The sequence below is a fragment of the Phalacrocorax aristotelis genome, chromosome 24 (assembly GCF_949628215.1).
Source record: "Phalacrocorax aristotelis chromosome 24, bGulAri2.1, whole genome shotgun sequence".
In the NCBI taxonomy this organism is placed as follows: domain Eukaryota; kingdom Metazoa; phylum Chordata; class Aves; order Suliformes; family Phalacrocoracidae; genus Phalacrocorax; species Phalacrocorax aristotelis.
In genome coordinates, this window is record NC_134299.1 from 3,434,326 (window position 1) to 3,455,597 (window position 21,272).

The 21,272-nt window shown below is 60.0% G+C and overlaps 2 protein-coding genes and 2 long non-coding RNA genes across 6 annotated transcripts in view; 2 read left to right on the forward strand and 2 right to left on the reverse strand.

The window, feature by feature from the left end:
• Positions 1-523: 523 nt before the first annotated feature.
• Positions 524-4,397, reverse strand: LOC142048038 (uncharacterized). The gene is made up of 2 exons (XR_012657369.1): positions 3,775-4,397; positions 524-1,129 (listed from the first exon to the last, which is right to left on the reverse strand). It is a non-coding gene; the product is annotated as an uncharacterized LOC142048038 (long non-coding RNA).
• On the forward strand, positions 3,595-12,099 carry LOC142048037 (uncharacterized). Its single transcript, XR_012657368.1, has 3 exons — positions 3,595-3,684; positions 3,865-3,989; positions 11,672-12,099. It is a non-coding gene; the product is annotated as an uncharacterized LOC142048037 (long non-coding RNA).
• DOK2 (docking protein 2) lies at positions 11,584-17,106 on the reverse strand. The gene is made up of 5 exons (XM_075074540.1): positions 16,907-17,106; positions 15,377-15,673; positions 15,129-15,237; positions 14,524-14,705; positions 11,584-14,452 (listed from the first exon to the last, which is right to left on the reverse strand). Exons 1-5 carry the CDS (start codon positions 16,967-16,969, stop codon positions 13,595-13,597), a joined length of 1,509 nt encoding a protein of 502 aa, XP_074930641.1. The 5' UTR covers positions 16,970-17,106; the 3' UTR covers positions 11,584-13,594.
• Positions 17,107-19,092: 1,986 nt separating this feature from the next.
• XPO7 (exportin 7) overlaps positions 19,093-21,272 on the forward strand; it is a 48,634-nt gene continuing 46,454 nt past the window's right edge. For 2 of the 3 annotated variants that reach the window (XM_075074706.1, XM_075074707.1), the window contains exon 1: positions 19,093-19,193. In XM_075074706.1, the coding sequence (XP_074930807.1) occupies positions 19,176-19,193 (18 nt within the window). In that variant the 5' untranslated portion in view covers positions 19,093-19,175. Of the gene's footprint in view, positions 19,194-19,435; positions 19,895-21,272 lie in introns of those variants that run through there. The other variant, XM_075074708.1, reaches the window with a different exon arrangement.

Sequence of the window (21,272 nt, forward strand, 5' to 3'; positions counted from 1 at the left end):
GCAGCATTTGGAGGAGCCAAGCTGGAGCTTACCCAGCAAGGCAAGGCTCATCATTAATGATTTTTTTTTTCTAATTAGCCTGTTCTGTCCATTGCAACCATGCTCTGGCATCTTCGGCACCAAGGTGTCTGGGAACAATAAACATGTTGGCAAGAGAATGAATTCCCCACCTATCGCTTAGGTAGCGTGGAAATAATTACATAGCAACTAGGTGAGCTCAGATTTCATGAAGCTCTTTTGTTCACCGGGCACTTGATCCCAAATGTAACGGATATGGCAAACACACAGCTACTCACACATGGCTACGCAGGGAGGGATTAAGGGGAGAATAACGAGGCACAAGTCCCGGCACCGGCTTTTGCACACCCCAAGCAGCTTCTCTGTGGGAACCGTACGGGTTCAGCATCACCTGAGATGGAGCTGCTGGCAAAACACCCTCAGCACAGGGGCTGGGACGTCAGGGGGAAGGTTTAAACATGAAATCTTGGAAAATAGGGGGAAAAAGACCCAACCACGAGAGAAATCCAAGCCACCTCATTTTAACTGTCTGCCACTCTCGGCTCACCAGCTAACGCCTGGCAAGAGGAGCGGCAGAGGCATTTTCCAGCTGATGAGCAGTGGTTGTCTTCATTTACAAATAGCTCCTCTGATTAATTGCAGGGAGGCGATGCTGTTCCTGCTGGCATCGCTGATGAGCCCTTTGGGGACCAGGGTCACATTGAGAGCTCTGCTCCTGCCTGGGGAAGGGCTGGAGCCGTGCAGGGGGGCTTCTGCAACCACGATAGAGGAGTGGGACCCCTCAAGCCCCATGCCTGATGCCAGGTCACCCAGCAGGGACTGGCAGGATGACGACTGGGGTGCATGGGGACCTGAAAGTGGCTTTTGACTTTGCAGTGGGGGATGCGGGGAGGGGATTCCAGCAGCCTGGCAGGGATGGATTATCGCCCTGGTGCTTTTGCATGGCAGAAAGGCCCCGCAGTTGGGCATACGTTACTGCATTCAGCTTAAATCCCGTGTGCAAGCCACCAAAGCTAGGTACAGGTCCTCCTCCGTGTGAGCATCCAGCGACAGCGCTTGATCCTGCTCTTAAAGGCTCTGTGTCTGCGCCACAGCACCCAGGACGCTGCATCTGCACAGTGAGGATGAGCAGGAATGAAGAAAGCTAAGAGAAACCCTCCTTTACGCCCTTCCTTTCCAGCAGAGGGGTGGGGAGGGAGGTTTGCATCAGGAGACATCCCGGTCCGCGGCACAGGGCGCAAGGCCAGCGGTGCCACAGGTCCCCGCGCAGGGCGAGCTGAGCCCAAGCTGTGCGGCAGAGCTCGGGAGCCACCGTGCTGCTGGAGGCAGCAGCTCTCCGATGAGCCACGCACAACAAAAAAGCCCACCCCACCACCAGCCAACAGCGAGCTCCTGCCCGTTTGAGGCCATTAACGCACCCACAGCGCTTTCTGAAAGAGTCCCCGTGCTCACCGCAAAGCCCTGGCCCAGCTCCAGCCACAGCAATTACGTTCTGCCTCCTAAGATCTCCCCTGCCTGTGCAGTTAGGACGGGTGAGAGCATTGCCATGCGGCTCAGCGTGCCCTGGTCCCAGCCCCGCAGGGGGCTGTTTTTGGAGCACGTTGTGCTTCGCTGCAGAAGCCCCTCCATCCGCACCCCTCCAGCAAATCCGGGATGCTGGGGGGCTCCAGGGGCCTTTCGCTCCTCCCAGGACTAGATGACCCTTGAGGTCCCTTCCAACCTGTGATTCTGTGACCTGCAACGTGCTCCTGGAAGATGCTGCCCTGCCAGTGCAACCCGTCTGCCATCCCACAGCACCCAGCGCACGGTGCGGGAACGGGCCGCTCCAGAGGAAGAAAAACCTCCTTGCAAGGACCCGAGCCGGAGGGGGCTCAGCAGCGCGGCGCTGGTGGGGTTGGGGGGGGGGACGACCAGCAGCATTCGCGTGTCCCCCCGCCCTCGGCAGCCCCTCATCAGCATGCGCCGGGGCTGAGCGGCGGAGCAGCTCCCGCCGGTGACAGGTTTATGCAAGATGAGTTATATAAGCCGTGCAGAACCGGAGTCAGCGGTAATGAGACGCTTGTGAAATCTTGCACCGATCTGTGTCAGTGCCCTAATCGCAGGCGACAGCTGGGCTCTGCGGCTGGTTGGAGATGATAATATTAATGTCAGGAAGCATCAAGCGGAGGATGCGCCTTTCAAAGGGGGGATTACACTCTTTGCGGAAGAAAAGGAAACAGCCCTAATCTTTGCTGTTGGACCCCGGGTACTGGCTGGGGCCTGGGGAAGCATCTCTGAGTGACCTGCGCTGGGTTGGCTCTGTGTGTGCTGCGGAGGCAGGAGGCAACATACACGCACATACGGACGCGGGGTATAGCCAGGCCGTTGTAATGGTCCAAGTCCCATCACCTCCTTCTCCTCCATCCCACTCCCTGCATCCCACCTCCTGCCTTCCCAGTCCATCCCTTGCCTCTGCCACTGGCCACAGTGGCCCCAGGGAGCAGCGTCACTGCCCCAGGAGAGGAAACTTGGGCTGAGAAGCAACTCCAGGTGCAGAAGCAAAGCTCCCTTTGTAATTCAAGCGGCTTTTCCCTGTCTCCGGGTGCGGCTGCCAATCCAGAATTTATTAGCGTGCAATCTGCTCTCATCTGGGATGCCGGTGGAAGGGGAGCTGACAGGCAAATGCAAACAAACAAACTACAAAAGCAAAGGGCTGGGGATGCTGCGGATCCTGACGGATGCGAGGCACCCGCGCACCGTGGCTGGGTGGAGACAGGCAGAGGCGCTGGTCGCAAAGGCTCAGGTGGGAAAAACCCTTTAAGGTTCACGTTTTTCTTAGTTATTCACTGTAAGCAGTCTTCACAGCTCACAAGCCTCAAAAAGGCTGGCGATGCCATTTTGGTCAGCGGAGTCTTTCTCCTGTCCTAGAACTCCTTGCACTTACGAAAGGATGACTACAAAAACCTGGAGTCATTAATATATATCTCTGCTGTAGGTACCTCAGGGCTGGTTTTGGGCTGGGTGCACTCAGTAACAGCAGCCAGATCCCGGCTCTGGGAAAACAGCCGCCCCGCAGCTGGGACTGATGAGCTGGGGAGGCAATAAAAGCCCAGCGGTGGGGAGAGAGCTGCCTTTAGGCATTTGCTGGGGCATGGCAAGGTGGGATGTGTTTTTCTTCCTCTTTTGCAAAGGAAAAAGCACTTCTTGCTTTTCTCTCAGGACTGAGCTGAAGTAGAAGCTCACAGCACCACGCCGTACGGGGAAAATGCTGCTTGCTCCCTGCCCAGAAGTGCTCGTCTTTAAGCTGTCCCTCCTCAGCAGCGCTGTGCTTTGCTTTTTGCTCTTCAGTTTGCTCTCGAAAGCCTGGTGTTTCCAGGCCTGGCCCCTTGTGCAATGCATGCTCTGGTGTTTGATGCAGCAGAGATGGGGAGCAGTGCGGGATTGCTGGGGCATGGGGGGCTGCAGAGAAGGAGTAAAAGAGCAGCTGGGGAAAAAACTGAAGCAATAAAAGAGCAGGTCCCCCATGGGAGGGAATTAGGGATCAATAACCCAGGAGGCAGAGAGTGCAGCAACCCTGAAACGTGCTGATGAAAGCGAAATGGGGGAGCAGTTAGCCCAAAGGAGCAAAGGTCCTAAAGTGCAGGTGGAGGGGCCCAGAGCTGATGGTTAACGGGGCTTTGGGGGACGGTAAGGAGATGACGGCTGCAATAATGCGCCATAGGTTACAGCATATGCCGGAGGGGCTGTGGGGTGAGCTGTGGGGAGCACTGCACTTACCGGGAAGGGGGAAGGCAAGCAGGTCCTCAGTAATGGGTCTGAAAGGGGAGAAGGGGGGTGCTGGACTTCAGACGCTGTGTACCATTTCAGCCTCTGGATGCCAAATGCCTGTTCCCTGATGCTGCAGAGCCTGATGTCGAGGGTATCGGGGCAGGAGGCAGCATCTTTGCATGGTGCAGAAGAGCCCGGGTGTAAATGGGATCAGCCTTGCATGAGTGGGTAACTCTACTCCCTTTCCTGGGCACTCCTTATCCCCACGGAGCAAGAGGGGCTCTGCCCGTGGGTTATTCAAAGCCTCAGTCATGGTGTTTCACATTTTCCCTGCTGCTGGGGGAGGGAGGCGAAGGGGCAGCAGCTCTGTGTGCCAGCAGCAGCCGGAGCAGGACGGGTCCAGGGGAGGAGCAGGTCCTGCACACCGACTGGGGTCTGCAGCCGGGTGTGTGTTTAGGGGATGGGGCGAAGATGTGGCTTCAGCGAGCAGCTAAGAAAACAGATTATATTGGCAGCAGGACCTGGAGAGACGGGCTAATTCGAAGCAGAAGGGAGTCTGGGGTGCTCGCGAGCGCAGAACTCGTGGAAAAGTGGATCTGTGACTCAGTGATTGACTTTTTAACTCAATTACTCTTCAGGCTGTTGCACAGACTTGACTTCTTATTAAATACGACCCCGGCTCTTTCCTGAGCAGGTCTGCTGCTGTTCAGCAAAGATAAAGCTGGTGCTGCCCCACCTGCAGTGCCGGGCTCCACCATCTCCCCGTGGCACTGGGTATGGGGGTGTGCCCCGGGTGGCACCTTCCCGGGCACAGCCTTGCGCCGGGGCTGGGAAGAGGTTAGTGCCGAGCCCTGCGGGATGTGGCGGGAGAGCCCGAAAGGTCAGGCGAGCTGGCGGCACTCCATAAATCCCGCCGACCGCTGGCGGAGAGGACAGCTTTGCTTCATCTCCATTATTACTTCCTCATGCATAAATACACCATATCGATGGGGCCATGAATCAAACTTCCCGGCTGGGTCAGCAGGAATGAGAGCTGCCGTCAGCTCTGCCCGCGCCGGGGCCGATCATGCCCCGTGCCATCTCTTTCCTGTCCCCCCCAGAGCTAAAGGGGCCTGGGCTCGGGGATCTTGGGACCCCACGCCTTGGAAAGTCAGTGCAATGAGTTTTGCCCCATTCTTAGCCCAGATCTGCAACAGGGCAAGGAGCAGAACCCCAGACCCCTCAGCCTCTGCCCGCTCCGAGCATCCCCGCTGCCTCCCGGGGTCCCCCTCCGGAGGGCAGGGAGAGGGGGTGGAGGGCAGGGGAGCCTGCTGCCGGGGAAAGGGCTCTGCCGCTGCCATCTCTTAACCAGCTGCAACAGCTTCTGCTATCTTTTAATGCACCAATATTTCTTCAAGATTGTGCTCGGTTGCTTCTCACCCCATTATCACTCAAATGTATATTTTATGTGGCTGCAACAAAGGCAGGTCATTCCCGTTACGTGCCGAGGTGGAGCAGCTTCGCCGGCACGACGCCGGGGTGAGGGGCAGGAGGCAGCCGGGGCTGCCCCATCCTGCCCCACACGCTGCCCCTCTTGCCTGGCCTCCCTATAGACACCAGCCCCACACGCTGCCTCTTCCCAAACCCTCTTCTCCCTCCTGGTGCTTTATTCCTTTCCTTGCTCCTTCCTCCTCTCTCCATCCCTCACTCTCCTCGCTGGAGCAGACCCAGGAGGGGAAAACCCCGGGTCCTGGCACTCCGGGTGGTAGCAGGCAGCCTGCCTGTACATCGCCAGGGCTAACCCAGGGGAGGTGTAGGAGGGCTGCGAAGGGCATGGGGGATACAAACTCTGGCTCTTGTTGGGTGAAGACCCTCCCCAGCAGAGCCCTTGCCTGCCATTGCCCATGCAGAAAGCTCAGGCAGCCGTGGCCACAGGTTTTAATTAAAATTAACCGTTGCCTGCAGCTCCTGGACACAATTACTAAGTCACCAGGTATTGGCTCTGCTGGCAGAGAGTGTAATTAAGACGTGAGCTTTCCCCCTTCCCAGCCACCACCTCCGCCCTGGCACGAAGCAGCCCTCCTCCCCGCGACGCTCCCGCCCTCCCAGGCACCGCCGCGTTCCCGGGGCCACGCAGCGACGGCACCCCCTCCTTCCCAGGGCTCTGTTGCTCCCGTAAAGCTTTGGGCCGTGCTAGAAATCGCTCCTCCACCCCGTGCTGGGAAGCGTCGCGCAGTCACAGTGCTGGTGTCAGCCCAACCCCTCATTAAATGCCATGCCCCCACTCAAGTAATTACTCCTATTTATAACTGAGCGTTCGCAGCCTGCCCTCGATAAAACCCCCGGCCGTTCCACCTCCCGTGCTCCTGTCGCTGACACAGAGCAGCAGCTATTTTTACCCCTCTCCCCTGGAGATGTTTCGCTCCCAATTCCAGTCGTGTGATTTAAAGAAACTCTGCTGCTCCTGCCACCCCCTTCCCGGGGTCCCTGGGGGCTGAGGCAGCGACGCTGGCACCCCCCTGCCGAGGCAAAGGCTCGCCGGGTCCCTCCTGGGCAGGGGACTGGGAGTCTTAGTGGGATCTCTTGGTACCCCTACTCAGGCAGGAGATGCTCTGTGCTGGCAGACGTGGGATCATGTTGATCCAGCGGGATCTCTGGAGCCCTCCAAGGACCCTCATCTGTTGATCTTGCCAAAGGGTTGAGTAAAGCGTGATGCAGGGGGACCCATGAGAACAGCTTTGCAAACCAGCTCTTCCCAAGGACTAGGGTCTTGCTGCAAGCTGAGGCTGGACAGACCCGAAGGAGGAACCCCTCTGAGGAGGATCTATTTCCAAACGAGGCCCCATTGCTGTGAAAACACCCTTTTTTCCCCTGAATATTTGCTCCTGTCCATGCTCTCCGGGGGCAGGGTGCTGGGCTGAGCCCACCCAGGGTCAGCAGAGTTGAGCAGCAGCTCCGTGCAAAGGCAATCCATGGCACTGGCTCCTGCTGCCCGGTAAAAATAGAAACCATTCTTTATTTTCACACCAGCTATTTCAGATGCAATTGCTGTGTTTCAAAGAGGAAACGCTGCTCTGAACTCTGTGTTAACACTTATCAGTGTAATTTCCTACGGCGAGTTAAGGAAGCAAAGCAGCACTTAACGTGCTCCCGTGCTCTGCAGTCCTGGGTGCCAAGTGCTCGCAGATGGCTCAGGCCTTTGCAAACCCTCGAGCCGAGCTGGAAAATGCCTTCCCATCCATTTCCACGTGCAGGCCAGGCCTGGGACGGAGAGGAAAATAATTCGTCATCTGCTCCAATATAAATTCAGCGAGGGAGTCTGCGTGCGGGCAGCTGAGACCGGGCAGGGAGAGCGCCAGCCTTTAGCATCCCACGGGGCTGAGCAGCAGGAGCTGCTTCGCCTCCGTCTGTCAGGACAGCAGGTCTCTCACCAGCCTGGGAACTAAACCTTCCTTAATATACTTATACTTCCTTAATATATGTATATAATCTCTGGGGGAGCTTGCCGCCAGACCCGCGGCTCGCCGGGGCTTCCAGCATCGCTGCTCCCTGGCCCCACGTGCGAGGCCACCGGGACGAGGTCAGCTCAAGTGCACAGGGGTTTTCTTTGTGCTGGTGCTGCTCGTGACCCCGTGCCGAGCTCCTGCTGCCGGCTCACCCCGCGCCGGGCACGGAGGGCACCCCATCACAGCCCCTGCCCTCTGTCCCCACGCACCTCCCGGCGAGGCGGCAGAGCCGTGCATTAATCATTCCTGCTGCACGTTGAGCCATCTGGATGGTATTGGCCCTTCTGCCACACCACGGAGGATTGTTAACACAAAGCATATGCTTTGTTTGAAATTAATAATAATTTTAGGCTCTCACCAGCTGCTGGTAATTGGCTCCCCTTTCGCAGAGATAACTGAGAGCAGCAGGGTGGAAATTCAGCCGCTTCCTGGCTCCTTTTCTAATGAGATGAGTCCCCAGGAAAGGTGGCCGTTCTGCAGGGGACAGCGCGGCACTGGCCGGGTAATGGCTTTTAATAACCGGCTACACGCGCCCTGTGCCAATGTGATGGGAACCCACGAGCACCGTGGCCGCGTGGGGACCCCGGGGTCCCCTCGGCGACCCCCTGCAGCAGCCACGGAGGGAACAGACCCTTCCTGGACACTGACCCGGCTGGGGAAGGGCAGGTTTTAGCAGCTTCGTTTGCTGCTTAGTTGTTGCCTTCAGCAGCAGAGCAGCGCAGAGGGTGTATTTTTACGTTTTCTTGCTTAAGCATCAGTCTGGGCAGGTGGGTGTTGGGAGGCTGGTGGGGATATTTATATTGCAGTCCTGACAAAATCTGCGTGTGGAGGAGCTCTGTAAAATATACAGAGCATTATTTTTGTTCAAACAGTGCATATTAAGGCAAAGGGAACATACTAAACACATCCGCTGCAGCAAAGACATATGGGAGCTGAGGGCTTTTAAAAAAATCTCTGGATTCAATCTAGGCTTTTAAATGCAACCTGCCCCATGACAGCTCTGTGGCTGCAGGAGAGGGAGCTCGTAGGGGCATGGCAGCAGCTGGCAGGACTCTGAAACTGGGGCTCTGGGTACATCCCCCCCTTCACCATCATTAGGGTCCAGCCAATACCTTTAATGGGATTCCTGTAATGAGAGTGTAGGAGTAGCATGCAATATCCAAAGAGCTAAAACGCTCTCCTGGGCTCCCTGCAGCGCTGCTGTAATACCCCTTATTGGTATTTTAGCCTTTGCCAAATATTCAGTGCTGGAAAATGACAGGGAGGGAATTTTGGGCTCTCGGTGGGGTGTGGGAACCCTCCCCTATGCTCCCATTACCCTCCACAGCCCAGCAAGACCACCAGTGCTGCAGAGATCGCCCTCCTGTAAGAACGGTAATCCCCTGGACCAAAACCAGGAGCAAATTGCCTTTCCGGAAGGCAACTGCCTTTCCACACCCTTGGCCACCATCCCTCCTCATCTTCTCCAGGCCCAAGCAGCAAATTTGGCTGCTCCTTTGGTCCAGGCTTTGCACGCACGCTCTCCCTGGAACGCCAGCCCCTCCAGTCTCATGGGGCACTGCGTTGGCCTCAGCGCATCCCGATAGGAGAGTCCAGCCGTGCCCTCCTGCATCCCTCCATCCCACAGAAGGATGCTCCCCGAGCCCTGCCTCCAGCCAGGCACCCCTCAGTGCCCTGCCCTGGGGCGTTTTGGTGCTGGGAGGGTTGCTGATGCTGCAATGCACCCCTTGCAGCTGCAGATATTGGGGGGGGGGGGGGGGGGGGGGAGGTGGTTTCCCGCAGCAGCCATCATTATAAATATTGTCAGATGGGTGGGAAGGGGAGGGAGGACAAGTGACTCTGCTACGAGCTGGCACCAGCCCGGGAATTTGCACCCAGCGCTAGCAGGGGGCCAGCCATGCTCCTGGCTGCAAGGCGGAGCGGGTTGGCCGAGGTCCCCGGGATCGATGCGGGTGGGTCTGCGGGGGCCAAGCGCATCGCCCCGCAGCGGAGCCGTGGCCAGCAAGGCCGTGGGATCAATGCGGAGTGAAGGAAATACGGCTGCGGACACGTGGCTTTTACAGCTTCCTTCCCCAAGAAAGGCTGGTTTTTATGGACTTCTGGTAATTGCCAATTAATTTTGCTGAAGCTAAGGGCAGGAAGGCAGCCCGGCTCTTTAAGGGCACCCATGTGGGGGTGGGCAAGTGGAAAAACAGCCTCCTTTTTCCCACCTATTTTCCTGTGCAGTCCTCAGCACAGCCTGGACTGATGCAATCCCTGCAAAATTCCAGCATTGACCAGTCCTGCACTTCTCAAGCCACTGAAAAGGAAAGAAAACACAAGCTGGGTGGAGTTAGGAGTTGGCCACGGTCACCACCTTCCTACTCCTCATCCTGCACCTTGTCTTCAGCTTCACATACTCCCCATCCTGAGAAGGCAGCCGGGAGCCCCAGAGCTCCAGAAACAAGACAGGTGAAGGGAATCCAGACCCTCCCAATTAGGCAATTTTTCTGAATGAAGGGCCCTGCTCCGCCCCGCGCAGGGAACGTGATTGACATAAATCCTGGGGCTGATTAGGGGCTTGTCATTTAGCACCTATAATGCCTCCCTCCTAATAGTATTAGGGCCTCCTTGGCGAGACGCTAATGCAGTTTGCAGCGGCACCGTGGCGCCTGGGATTCGGCCGCCGAGCGGCGAGCGCGCTGCAAAACGAGCACATCTCTGATCCGAGGAGACAGTAATGAAAAAAGGAGCTGCCTTGACAAGGTGGGCAGAGCAGGGGGGAAAAATGGTCCCGGTATGCGCAGCCCCAGGAGCATCATCTCCTGGCCATGGGCAGCATCCCCACCCCAATTGCTCAACGAGCTTGCTCCTTCCTTATTTCCCCATCCTCTCTGTCCTGGAGATGCCGGTACCCCTCTTTCCTCGCTCTGCCCCTCCAGCCTGGCCAGCCCAGCCTTCCCCTGGGATCCTCCCTGCTTTCTCCCCACGGGCTGCAGCCCTGGTCCGTGCCCCTCGCCCCGGGGTGCAGCTCTGCATCCCCTCCCAGAGGGTGGCGGGGGGGAGAGGGGCAGAGGTGTTTGCTGGAGGTAGCGACCCTTAAAGCACTGAACAAATCTCTGTTTTGATTAGCTGTGCTCCTAAATGATTTATAATCAGCATAATACAATAATGACAATAACTCCCTAATCAGATTAAAGCGCTCTCCATTTGCCTGGGGCTTTGCGCTGTAATCTCTTCCTCCCCTCTCTGCCATCGATTTTGTTTTCTCAGCCCAGCCCCTCGCTGAGCGCCGCCAAGGGCTTTTCCAGCCTTTGCATCCTCCTTACCTGGACTTGATATTCCAGGGCACGTCCCCTTTTCCACCCTAAAACCCTGTCCACGCTGGTGGGGCGGGCACGGGAAGCCGTGAGCAATTTACTCGGGCAGCAAAACCCCCCCCCGCGCTTCACCCAGCCGGTACCGCTGCCTCTGTGAGATTTGATTAGTGCCATTCGCTGCGACTCCCTCGTTAGCCTGGCTGGCACGGTACAAATCTCGTCAGACCCATAGGATCTTTAAGTGAAGTCCGGAAGGTGTTTCCATTTCTTTGGTTAATAAAGAAAAATAGTGGTGGAGGTGGCTGGAAGGAGCTGGGATTGCAGCAGGGAGTCGGGCTCGAGGACAGTGAGGGGAGAGGAATGTGTTAACACTGATTAATAATAAATAACCACCATAATGAGCACTAATTAATAATAACACATGCTTAAGCAATCAATTCCCAGTGAATGGCACCGTGCTGTCAGGAGTCCCCATCGCTCCAGCTAACCAAGCCAGCGGCACTGCTGGATGCTCCCGGCCGTGCCCAGGGTCTGCAGACAGGGATCCCAGCCCGGTCCTGGATGGGGATCACCCCTCGCTGCCGTAGGAACAGAGCCAGGAGAGCATGGGGAGCTGCGGGCTAAGGAGCATCTCCCATCCCTCAGTGCGCCCTGCTGCCTCCTGAACCCCTGCCCGTGCCGGCCGGCAGGTCCCGGGGCACGGCGAGATCTGCCATTCCCTGCGCTCTTCCTTGGTCCGACGTTCACTCGCTGAAAAAAAAAACTGCTAGCAAGTGGCTTTTTCCTTTTTTTTTTTACTAGTTTTAGGTGTTTCTGAGCAGGGAACATCCCTGTGCCCTGCGTGAGCCTGGCCGGGGCGGGCAGGGGAGCCCACGGCTGCCTGCACGAGGGGAGCACGGCTGCCAGGGACCTGTTTGTTTTTGGGCCCTTTCGATTCAGTGTGTGATAGATAGATTGACACGGAGCTTTAATCAGTGTAATATATAAAGCACTTAATTTGCCTTATTAAAAGTCTACACTTTGGATTTTCAGGATCCAGGAAATTAACTCAAGCACCTAAGCATTTATTTGATTGAAAGAGATTATAAATAATTCATGCTTTTTCTTTGCCTTTGGTGGCAGACCTGCCGGAGAGGTGGGGGACCAGCAGCGGCTCCCAAGGTCCCTCCGTCGCCGTGATGGAGCCGGTGTGCACCGGAGATGGCCCGTCCGGGGTGATGGGCACCGACAGAGCCTGGGGCAGCCCTGGGAGACCGTTCTGTTCCGGGGGACCGTGAGCCGATGGAGAAATGGGGCCGGCACCTCTCTCCAAGCCCTGCTGAGGGGCTGGATGTCCCCTGGCAAGGGCTGTGCGGGGCCGGAGGTGGCTGGGAGGAGGAGGAGGAGCAGGCTGACCCAGAGCAAGTCAGGCTGTGTCAGGCCACATACTGGTCTCCCTGTACTGGGAGGAGAGGAGCCAGCCACTAAAATCACCATGACAATAAAGCTGAGTATTTCATCTATAATTCAGAGGAGCTGGAAAGTGGTTTTATGAAAAAAAAAAAATTAAAAATAAAAATGTGTCTGAGGCAGTGGAAATGTGTGCCACTGTTCTTGCTGAGCAAGGCTGCGGCGTGACCTTCGGACAGGCACGGTGCCCAGCCCCGGCCGCGACGCTGGTTGCTGGGGGGGGCCGAGAGCAGGTGCGTCCTGGGGGGGTTGGGGGGTGCGTGTGGCCGCGGCGCCGTCCCGGCAAGGCCTGAGCAGGCGAAGAGGAGCCTGCAGGCGGGGTGTGTTTGCTGTGTGAGCTGTGCATCGTCCGGCTGCCATTGAGGTGTTTGGTGTGCATCAGCAGCCAGCCCTTGTAACGTGGGCTGAGCATCCCGGGGCCGTGCATCGTCCGGCTGCATCTCACAGTGTGGGGTGCGCATCCCCGGGGGTGTGCATCACCAGCCAGCGTGGGCTGAGCATCCCCGGGGGTGTGCATCGTCCGGCTGCGTCTCACGGTGTGGGGTGCGCATCCCCGGGGGTGTGCATCACCAGCCGGCGTGGGCTGAGCATCCCCGGGGCCGTGCATCGTCCGGCTGCGTCTCACAGTGTGGGGTGCGCATCCCCGGGGGTGTGCATCACCAGCCGGCGTGGGCTGAGCATCCCCGGGGGTGTGCATCGTCCGGCTGCGTCTCACAGTGTGGGGTGCGCATCCCCGGGGGTGTGCATCACCAGCCGGCGTGGGCTGAGCATCCCTGGGAGTGTGCATCGTCCGGCTGCGTCTCACGGTGTGGGGTGCACATCCCCGGGGGTGTGCATCACCAGCCGGCGTGGGCTGAGCATCCCCGGGGCCGTGCATCGTCCGGCTGCGTCTCACAGTGTGGGGTGCGCATCCCCGGGGGTGTGCATCACCAGCCAGCATGGGCTGAGCATCCCCGGGGGTGTGCATCGTCCGGCTGCGTCTCACAGTGTGGGGTGCGCATCCCCGGGGGTGTGCATCACCAGCCGGCGTGGGCTGAGCATCCCCGGGGGTGTGCATCGTCCGGCTGCGTCTCACGGTGTGGGGTGCGCATCCCTGGGGGTGTGCATCACCAGCCAGCGTGGGCTGAGCATCCTGGGGCTGTGCATTGTCCAGCTGCATCTCACAGTGTGGGATGTGCATCCCTAAGGTTGAGTGTCAGGGGTCTGTGACCTGCAGAGCTGGAGTTCTCAAGGTTTAGCTGGGCGAGGAGCAGAAGGGTTTGGGGTTCGGTCCGTAGGAGCCCCCGAGGCTGCGGGGTGCGGGTCGGGGGTGCTGGAAAGGCCGGAGCTGAGCGCCGGGGGGGCTGCGGGAGGGCCCCCTGCCCGTACGGCGGGCGCACACTGCCCTCCAGCGGGCGCATCCCGGCTGCCGGCTCCACAGCTGGCCAGATGTGCCCCGCCGCTCCGCAGGGATGCCCAGGCGGAGGGCAGCGCATCCCCCCGTCCCCTTCAGCCATGGGTGCGCTGAGCTGCCGGGGGGTCTCAGCTCTGTTTGGGTGGGGGGGGTTGGCGTGCTGGGTGGGGGGGGTCCTCTCCTCCTCTCCTTCCCCACCCTACTCACTGCATGTTCCTCTTCTTTGAAAACTTGAGGGCCACGTTGTCGTACTCGGTGTCCCCCAGCCACTCCTTGCCCTGCAGCAGGAAGGGCTGCCGGAGAGGGACGGGTCTCTTGGGCACCGCATAGTCATCCCGCTGCGGGTTGTAGGGGTACTCGTGCCCAGAGGGCTCCTCCGGGGCCGCCTGCAGCCTCCACGCCTCCCCCTTCACCTCCTCGGGCTCATCGTAGACGGTGTGGGTGGACAGACCCTCGGGCTCATCGTAGATGTGGTCGGGCTTGGTGGCGGTGGGGCGCGGCAGGGGTTTCCTGCCCACTTGCTCCCCCATCTCCCCGATGCTGTCGTAGAGGGGGTCAGGGGGTTCCTTGGGGTGATGGACCAAGTTGCTAAACTTGCGAGCCACGAAGGTCTTGGCGATAGTGTCGAAGGGGACGGCATACTCGGATTCGGCGGCCACCTTGGCCAGAGCATCCTGCCTCCTGCCCTTCTCCGGCACCGGGGGGTTTCCCCGGCGGAGGGAGTTGCAGGGCTCAGCGTAGGAGCAGTCAGCACCACGGGAGGGCAGGAAGGCGCCCGATGGCTCCCCAGTCCCAGGACAGCTGTTGGGGGGCATCGCGGGCTTGGCTTTCGGCATCTTCCCCTCCCAGGTGTGCTCCAGCGAGGGGCTCTTGGTGTGGCCGGGAGGCCGGGAAGCATCGTCCCCGGGGCCACCCCACCGCGGCTCCTCGGCTCCCCAGCCCCGATGCGCGTTGATGGCCGACTCGATCACCTGGAAGATCTCATTGCCTTGCCTGGTCTCAAACTCAAAGTTGCCTTCTCCAGACATGCAGCGCCGGCCAGCCTCGAAGGAGAAGGTCACCTGGGGAGGGACGGGATCAGGTCCCCGTGCCGCAGCCCACCGCCAGCCCACCCTTCCCAGATCCCGCTTACCTTATCCCGCCCAAAGCGCCTCAGGAAGTGGTAGGGCCAGCTGTAGAGGACCTCCAAGGTTTGGAAATCCCGTAGCTCCAGCGCCTCCTTGCCGGCTTGCAGGATGCACCGGCCCCAGAGCCGGCAGCGCTCAGAGGACTCGGTGGCCCTCACCGTCACCTCGAACGCCTGCTCCAGGCCAGCTGGGGATGGAGGAGGGCGGCATTTGACACGTGCAAGGAGCAGAGCTCCTTGCTGCAAGAGCAGAGCTGCATCTCCCACCACAGAGACGTGCCGTGGGGCTTGCGGGACTCGTTTCCCCACAGCCGGGGCAGTGGAGGAAGCGGTGTCCGGCCGATAAGGGCTCAAGGGTTCTGGCCGCACAGGACCAGCACGATAGCTTAGCAAAACTCAGCCCTGACAAACCACAGAGCAGGAAGAGGCTATTTTGGGAGACAACTTTCCATTGTGCTGCCTGCATGTAGCCGCAGCAGGGGCTGCTTCTGGTGCAAAACCGGCCAAGGTGCCTCAGGAAGGAGGGGGCCATGAGATGCTGCAGGAGATGCGCTGCCTCCTGTGCAAGAAAACCCAGCTCCACTGCACCTTCCCCACCTCCCAGTGCCTACCTTTGCCCCGGGAGCTGTAGAGGGAGTTTTCCTCCATGGAGAACTCACTGTCGGTGCCCAGCGAGCTCTGCTGGCCATCCTTGCCTGCAGCCTGCTCCTCCCGGCTCCTCTGCCCGGGAAAGAGCAGCGGGTGAGCGAGGGCAGAGCACGGCATCCCCCCAGTCTCCCCCATCGCAGCAAACCCCCAGGATCCCCCCGCACGGATCCTGCTCTCTCCCATGCCCCAGTTATCCCTGTCCAGTGCGTACCGGGAAGGCCAGCTCGCACAGCTTCTGGATCCAGCTGGCCGCCTCGGTGCCGTCAGCAGCCAGGAGGTACCGCTTGTCGGTGGTCTCCAGCAGGAAGGGCACCGTCTCCTTGGGGCAGCCGGCATCGCCGCTCGCCTCCACCACGTGCACGCAGTCACTCAGCTTGACCAGCCGCTTGCTGCCCTCGCCTTTCCACAGCTTCTCGGCTGCCGGCGGCGCCGAGCCCTCGAAGAGCTCCAGGCGGGCGATGGAGCAGGAGCTTTCCCGGTACAAGACACCCCAGAACTTCCTCCATTTCTGTCGTGGGGAGAAGCAACGAGAGGAGTGAAAATACAGCATTGGCCAGCTCTGCTTTCACCCTTCCAGGAATGAAATCCCCTTGGGATCATCCATGAGCCTAGGGCAGGACATCGGATCGAACCCCTCCAGGGTCTCGCAGTCTCACCCAAGTGGGCTGGTCAAATTGAGGGGATAAACTGGGATTAAAAAACCTGGAGATAAACTGGGCAGCGTGGGGAAAAGTATCCCTGACACACGGCATAGCTGGCAGCCTGCAGCAAGGCTTTCCCAGCTGGGAAAGGCACTGGCAGCGTCCCAGCCTCACCCGGCACCCGGATCCATCCCACGCCTCCCCCACCCTGCAGCACCCAAAAGCCGTGCTGATGGCCAAAGGACTTTCAGCTCCTCATTTGCTCCATCTTCCCCCAAAACATCAACTTTCGAAGGGATTCCCAACTAGCCCTCCGAGGAGGCAGCGATTCACGGCACACCCTGCGTGGGAGGCACCGGCTCCCATGGCAGCGGAGGGGAAGCAGCGGGAGAGGAAGTCTTGCACCGAAATCAGAGCATCGTCCACGGCAGCTCCCTGCACCGGGGACCTGCCGGGCTCGGCAGGCTTTGCCAAAATGCAGCACCCTTTTGCCGGGACGTGTTTCTGTGACCCGCCACGGGGTTGGCCTCTGCATCGTGTGTGGCAGCAGCTGCTTCGCTGCAGGAAGGAGATGCCCTGCCTGCCGCCCTGCCTGCTCTGCCCTGCCCTGCCTTGTGCCCACCCACCCTGCCCACGGCATTTTGAGCCACTGCGGAGCGCGGCTGTGGGGAGCAAGACTTGGCTCTGTCTCCTGCCCGAGCACAGAGCCGGAGACGCCCAGACGGCTCCTTCCCCTTCTTGCACAAGAGCGGTGCCAGCGGGAGCCATTGCTAAACCCTGGCCATTATCAGCTGCTGAAGCAACGATGATCCTCCGGGGGTTTGTGCCACAGCTCTGGCCTGTTTCGCAGACCCTCTGCCCAGGAGCTCCAGCTGCAGGAGGGGTTTTCTCTTTGCAATATGTCCCCAGCACCTTCCGTCCCCCACCCAGCCCCACCGGCCCGACGTGCTGGCGAGCAGCCGATGGATGGCTGGGAAGCCAATGGGTGGGAGCATCCCACTCCCTTCGGATTCAACCCCCCCGTACCCCCATGTCCATCCCAGCTGAGCCCCCCTGTGGGTCTTCCCTTGGGACCGAGCGGCCCCCAGCCACCTCCTCACCTTCCCAAAGGTCTGCTGCAGCTGGAGGTAGAGCACACCCTGCTTCACCACCGCCTCCTCCATCCTCCAGCCACCAGCATCCTCCTGCGCTGCCCCTCTGCCGCCGTCCCCCTGGCTCCCACAGCTCCGGGGGGTCCCACACAGGCCACGCACCCCTGCCCCGCCGCAGCGCTGCCGTCACGCCGGGTCGAGCTGTCTCAGCATGTGACGTGTGGTCGGGCTCTTCTGTTTCCTACGCTCGCTCGCGCGGGCTCTGGCTTCCTGCGCCTGCGAGCTTACCATAAAGGGCAGCTGGCGCTGGGTAGCCACGCCACAGCCCTGCCTCAGTTTCCTCATCTGTGAAATGGGCCTAGAGGCAGCTCTGAGGGCTTCCCCATTGGGGTAGTGACCCACCAGCCCAAACCAGTGCTCCCAGTAAGGGCAGCGCAGCCCCCGGCCCTGAAACTGGCTGGGAGGCAGCTGGGAAGAGGGTGAGGGGGGCGAGCTGGGGAAGGTGACAGCATGACGCAGAGAGAGGAAGAGGTTTGAGGCTGCAGCCAGCGCTGTGGCATTGTTTGGAGCACAGAGCCGTGCGATGCGGACAGGGATGGGAATGGGGATGGCAGGGGCTGGGTGGGGAGCAGGGCTGGTGGAGCAGCGCAGGGCGCAGCCACGGAGGGAGCTGGAGCTCCACACCCTCAGTGCGTGGGGAGGGATGGAGCCATGGGCGCCTGCAGAGCTCCACAGCCCTCGGTGCGTGGGGAGGGATGGAGTCATGGGTGACCACAGAGCTCCACACCCTCGGTGCGTGGGGAGGGATGGAGCCATGGGTGACCACAGAGCTCCACAGCCCTCGGTGCGTGGGGAGGGATGGAGCCATGGGCGCCTGCAGAGCTCCGCAGCCCTCGGTGCGTGGGGAGGGATGGAGCCATGGGTGACCACAGAGCTCCACACCCTCGGTGCGTGGGGAGGGATGGAGCCGTGGGTGACCACAGAGCTCTGCAGCCCTCGGTGCGTGGGGAGGGATGCAGCCGTGGGTGCCCACGGAGCTCTGCAGCCCTGGTGCATGAGGACCCGGCACACACGGGCACCTCAAGCTTCATCCTCAGGCCAGGAGAGGCCCCACATCCGCAGCCCCCTGCCCCACCCCGGGGCCCACCCACTGCGAAGGAGCACCCAAGGGTGCTGGGGTGGGTGCCCGGCTGGGAGCTGAGCTGGCAGCTCCAAGGCTGAGCCGCGACCACACAGCCCCGGCTGCCGCATCGGCACTGGGCCAGGGCGTGCTCATGGCTGGGGTCACCGGGAGCACCGGTGCAGGGACTGGGGTCACTGGGAGCGCCGGTGCAGGGGCTGGGGTCACTGGGAGCGCCGGTGCAGGGGCTGGGGTCACTGGGAGCACCGGTGCAGGGACTGGGGTCACTGGGAGCGCCGGTGCAGGGGCTGGGGTCACTGGGAGCGCCGGTGCAGGGGCTGGGGTCACTGGGAGCGCTGGTGCAGGGACTGGGGTCACTGGGAGCGCCGGTGCAGGGGCTGGGGTCACTGGGAGCGCCGGTGCAGGGGCTGGGGTCACTGGGAGCGCCGGTGCAGGGACTGGGGTCACTGGGAGCGCCGGTGCAGGGGCTGGGGTCACTGGGAGCGCCGGTGCAGGGGCTGGGGTCACTGGGAGCACTGGTGCAGGGCCTGGGGTCACTGGGAGCGCCGGTGCAGGGCCTGGGGTCACTGGGAGCACTGGTGCAGGGGCTGCTGGGACATGAGGTTTTTCCCCCGTCAGCGTAACTGGGAGCTCCTGGTGCAAGGAACTGGGGACACGGTTGCAGGACACTGTGACAGCTGGTGCTTAGTGTGCTGGGAGCACTGGGAGCGCTGGTAGTGGGAGTACTGGAAGCACTGGGAGCACTGGTGCAGGGGCTGCTGGGGCACAAGGCTTGTCCCTGGCTGGGGCAGTTGGGGACCCCTGGTGCAAGGAACTGGGGACACGGTTGCAGGACACTGGGAGCACCGCTTCGAGCCACCAGCGGCCCCAGCAGCAGGGAGGGGAAGCGAGGGCCCGCCGGCCGCGCGGCCCCTTTAAGCGCCATGTCAACAAAAGCCCGCCCCTCCCTCCTCTGCGTCGCGGCCGTCGTGACGTCCCCCGCGCCGCAGCGGGCGCGCGGCGGGGCGTGCCCGGCCGCTCGGCGCATGCGCGGCAGGGCGGCGGGCGTCCGGCGGCGCATGCGCGGCAGGGCGGGCGGGGGGCGGGCGCGTGCCGGGCCCGGCGGAGGCGGAGGGAGCGGAGCATGAATGGAGCAAAATGGCGGATCATGTGCAGGTGAGGGGGGGGCCGCGCCCGTGGGGCCGCCCGTGGGGCCGCGCCCTTGGGGACGGGCGGGAAGCGGCTCCCTTCCCTTCTCCTCCCCTCGCTGCCCGCCCGGACCCACGCGGGGCCGGGCCTCGGCGGGGACGTGGGTAGGCCCGGCCCGGTAAGGCCCGGCCTGGTGAGGCCCGGCCCGGCGGGGGTGGCAGCAGGCCCGTGGGGCCTCCGCCCCCGTTTCTCCCCGCCGCCTGTGGGGAGGCGCGGGGGCGAGCGGCCTCGCTGGGCAGCCGGCCTGTCCCCGGGCTGTGTTTGCAGGCGAGCCCCGGAGGGCTCTGGGCTCTGGCATGTCTCACCTCCCGGCCTGGCCTCCCCCGGGCGACGGGCCGCCGGGAGGGAGAGTCTACCGGCGGAGGGCGGCCGGTGTTTACCGGCTGAGCGGCCTTTGCCTTCTCCCGCCGCCGGCGGGGAGTTTTTTAGCGACGCCGGTAGCAAACATTTGCGGAAAGAAAACTCGGATCCCCCCCAGCATCTCCTCGGGAATGAGCAGGCTTTGCTCCGCCACCCCCGGCTGCCAAAGCCCCGTCTCTCCCGGTGTCTTCGCAGGAGCCCGTCCCCTCCAGCTGCCCTCCCTCCTCCCAGCTTTGGGGTTTGCATCTTTGCTTTTCCCCAGCTGCGTTTGTTTTATTTTCCAGCTGCGAGGAAGACTCGGCGTTTAGGTAAACCGTTTCGCGTTAAAAACAAAACCTTGCGTGGATAAGTGTGTTGCTGTCGTGGCCGGGAGCCGGGAGGCAGATGAAAGGTGACAGTGGCTTTAACCAAGTCAGGCTTGCGTGGTGGGATGGAAAACCCTCTGAAGAGTCGGTGCTGTTGCTGACAGAAAAATTAAAAATAGGTGCCGCTGGGGAAACGGTGAGGTGTTTTTGCATAATAATTTAGTTGAACTCGCACGGGATTTGCATGGTGTCCAAAAGACTGGCTAAACTGTAATGGTATTGGTAGTTACCCATTATCTATGCAACTTTTAAATAAATATCTTCTTCACATGATACCCTTGCGAACCACAAGGGTGAGCAGTTTATTAACTCAGAACAGAGCCGTGTGGCGCTCGGGTTGTCTGGCGAGGTTGCTGGCAAATGTCTCTTGGGTAATCTCAGGGGAGGAGAGGAATTACTGCATTATTAAACAATTCACAGGCTCTAAATTTACTGAAGAAACTCTGAATTTGTTTGCCATGAGTCAAGCCTTACCTTTAAGACTTAGCTGGTGAGCCAGTGGTTTGACACTGAAGGCAGGTGAAACAACTGCTCTTGTTGCTTTAAAACTGCTTCGCACCCTGCTTTTCTTTGTTAAATATTGAATTGAGCAAGTGGAAGTTTGAGCTGTAAGAACAGGGTTGCAATTGCTGTGTTCGACTTGGTTAGTTAAAGTTTAACGTCAGAGGCTTGGAAGATGTTCCACTTAGAGGAAACCTGATTTGCAAATACAGTTAAGGCACCTGCAGTTTGGGGCGGTTCCTGTGCAGGACAAATATAGCTAACAAAATGGTTATGTGCTGCAACTGGATGGGGTTTGCTTGCTTTTTATTGTCTCCTTTTTCTCTCTGCTCCAGGTAGAGGCGTTAAATGGTAGCTCTTCAGGAAGGAGAGCACAAGGTTCCCTTCAAAACCGGTTGTGGATTTTTGTGTCTGGAGGAAGTAGTGGTTTTTATTAGTAGATTAAATTTTTGCTGGGAGGTCTTTCAATAGCCTGAAACACCAGTCTTTTGGACGTAAGATTTGAGCCAAGTTGCGGAGGCTCCCCTAGCAAACATCAGGTTCGTTTAACAGAACGGTTATTGAGTTATCCAGCATCGCGGGGAGATGCTGGCTATCAGTGTGAATAATCGAGAGCTGTTTTTATGGCATATGCTGTGGGAGTTGGGCCTGTTTTAATGGGAATAGGGATTTGCAGATAAATACTGGCTGTCAAAAGCAGTGCAGAGTTTAGCAGGTTAGTAAAGTCTTGCTGCAGCTTCAAGAGAGAGCTCTGGTTTGGGTGTTATATGTTCACGGTGGAGCTCCCTGGAGCTGTACCTGGTGTGCTAATACGTGATGG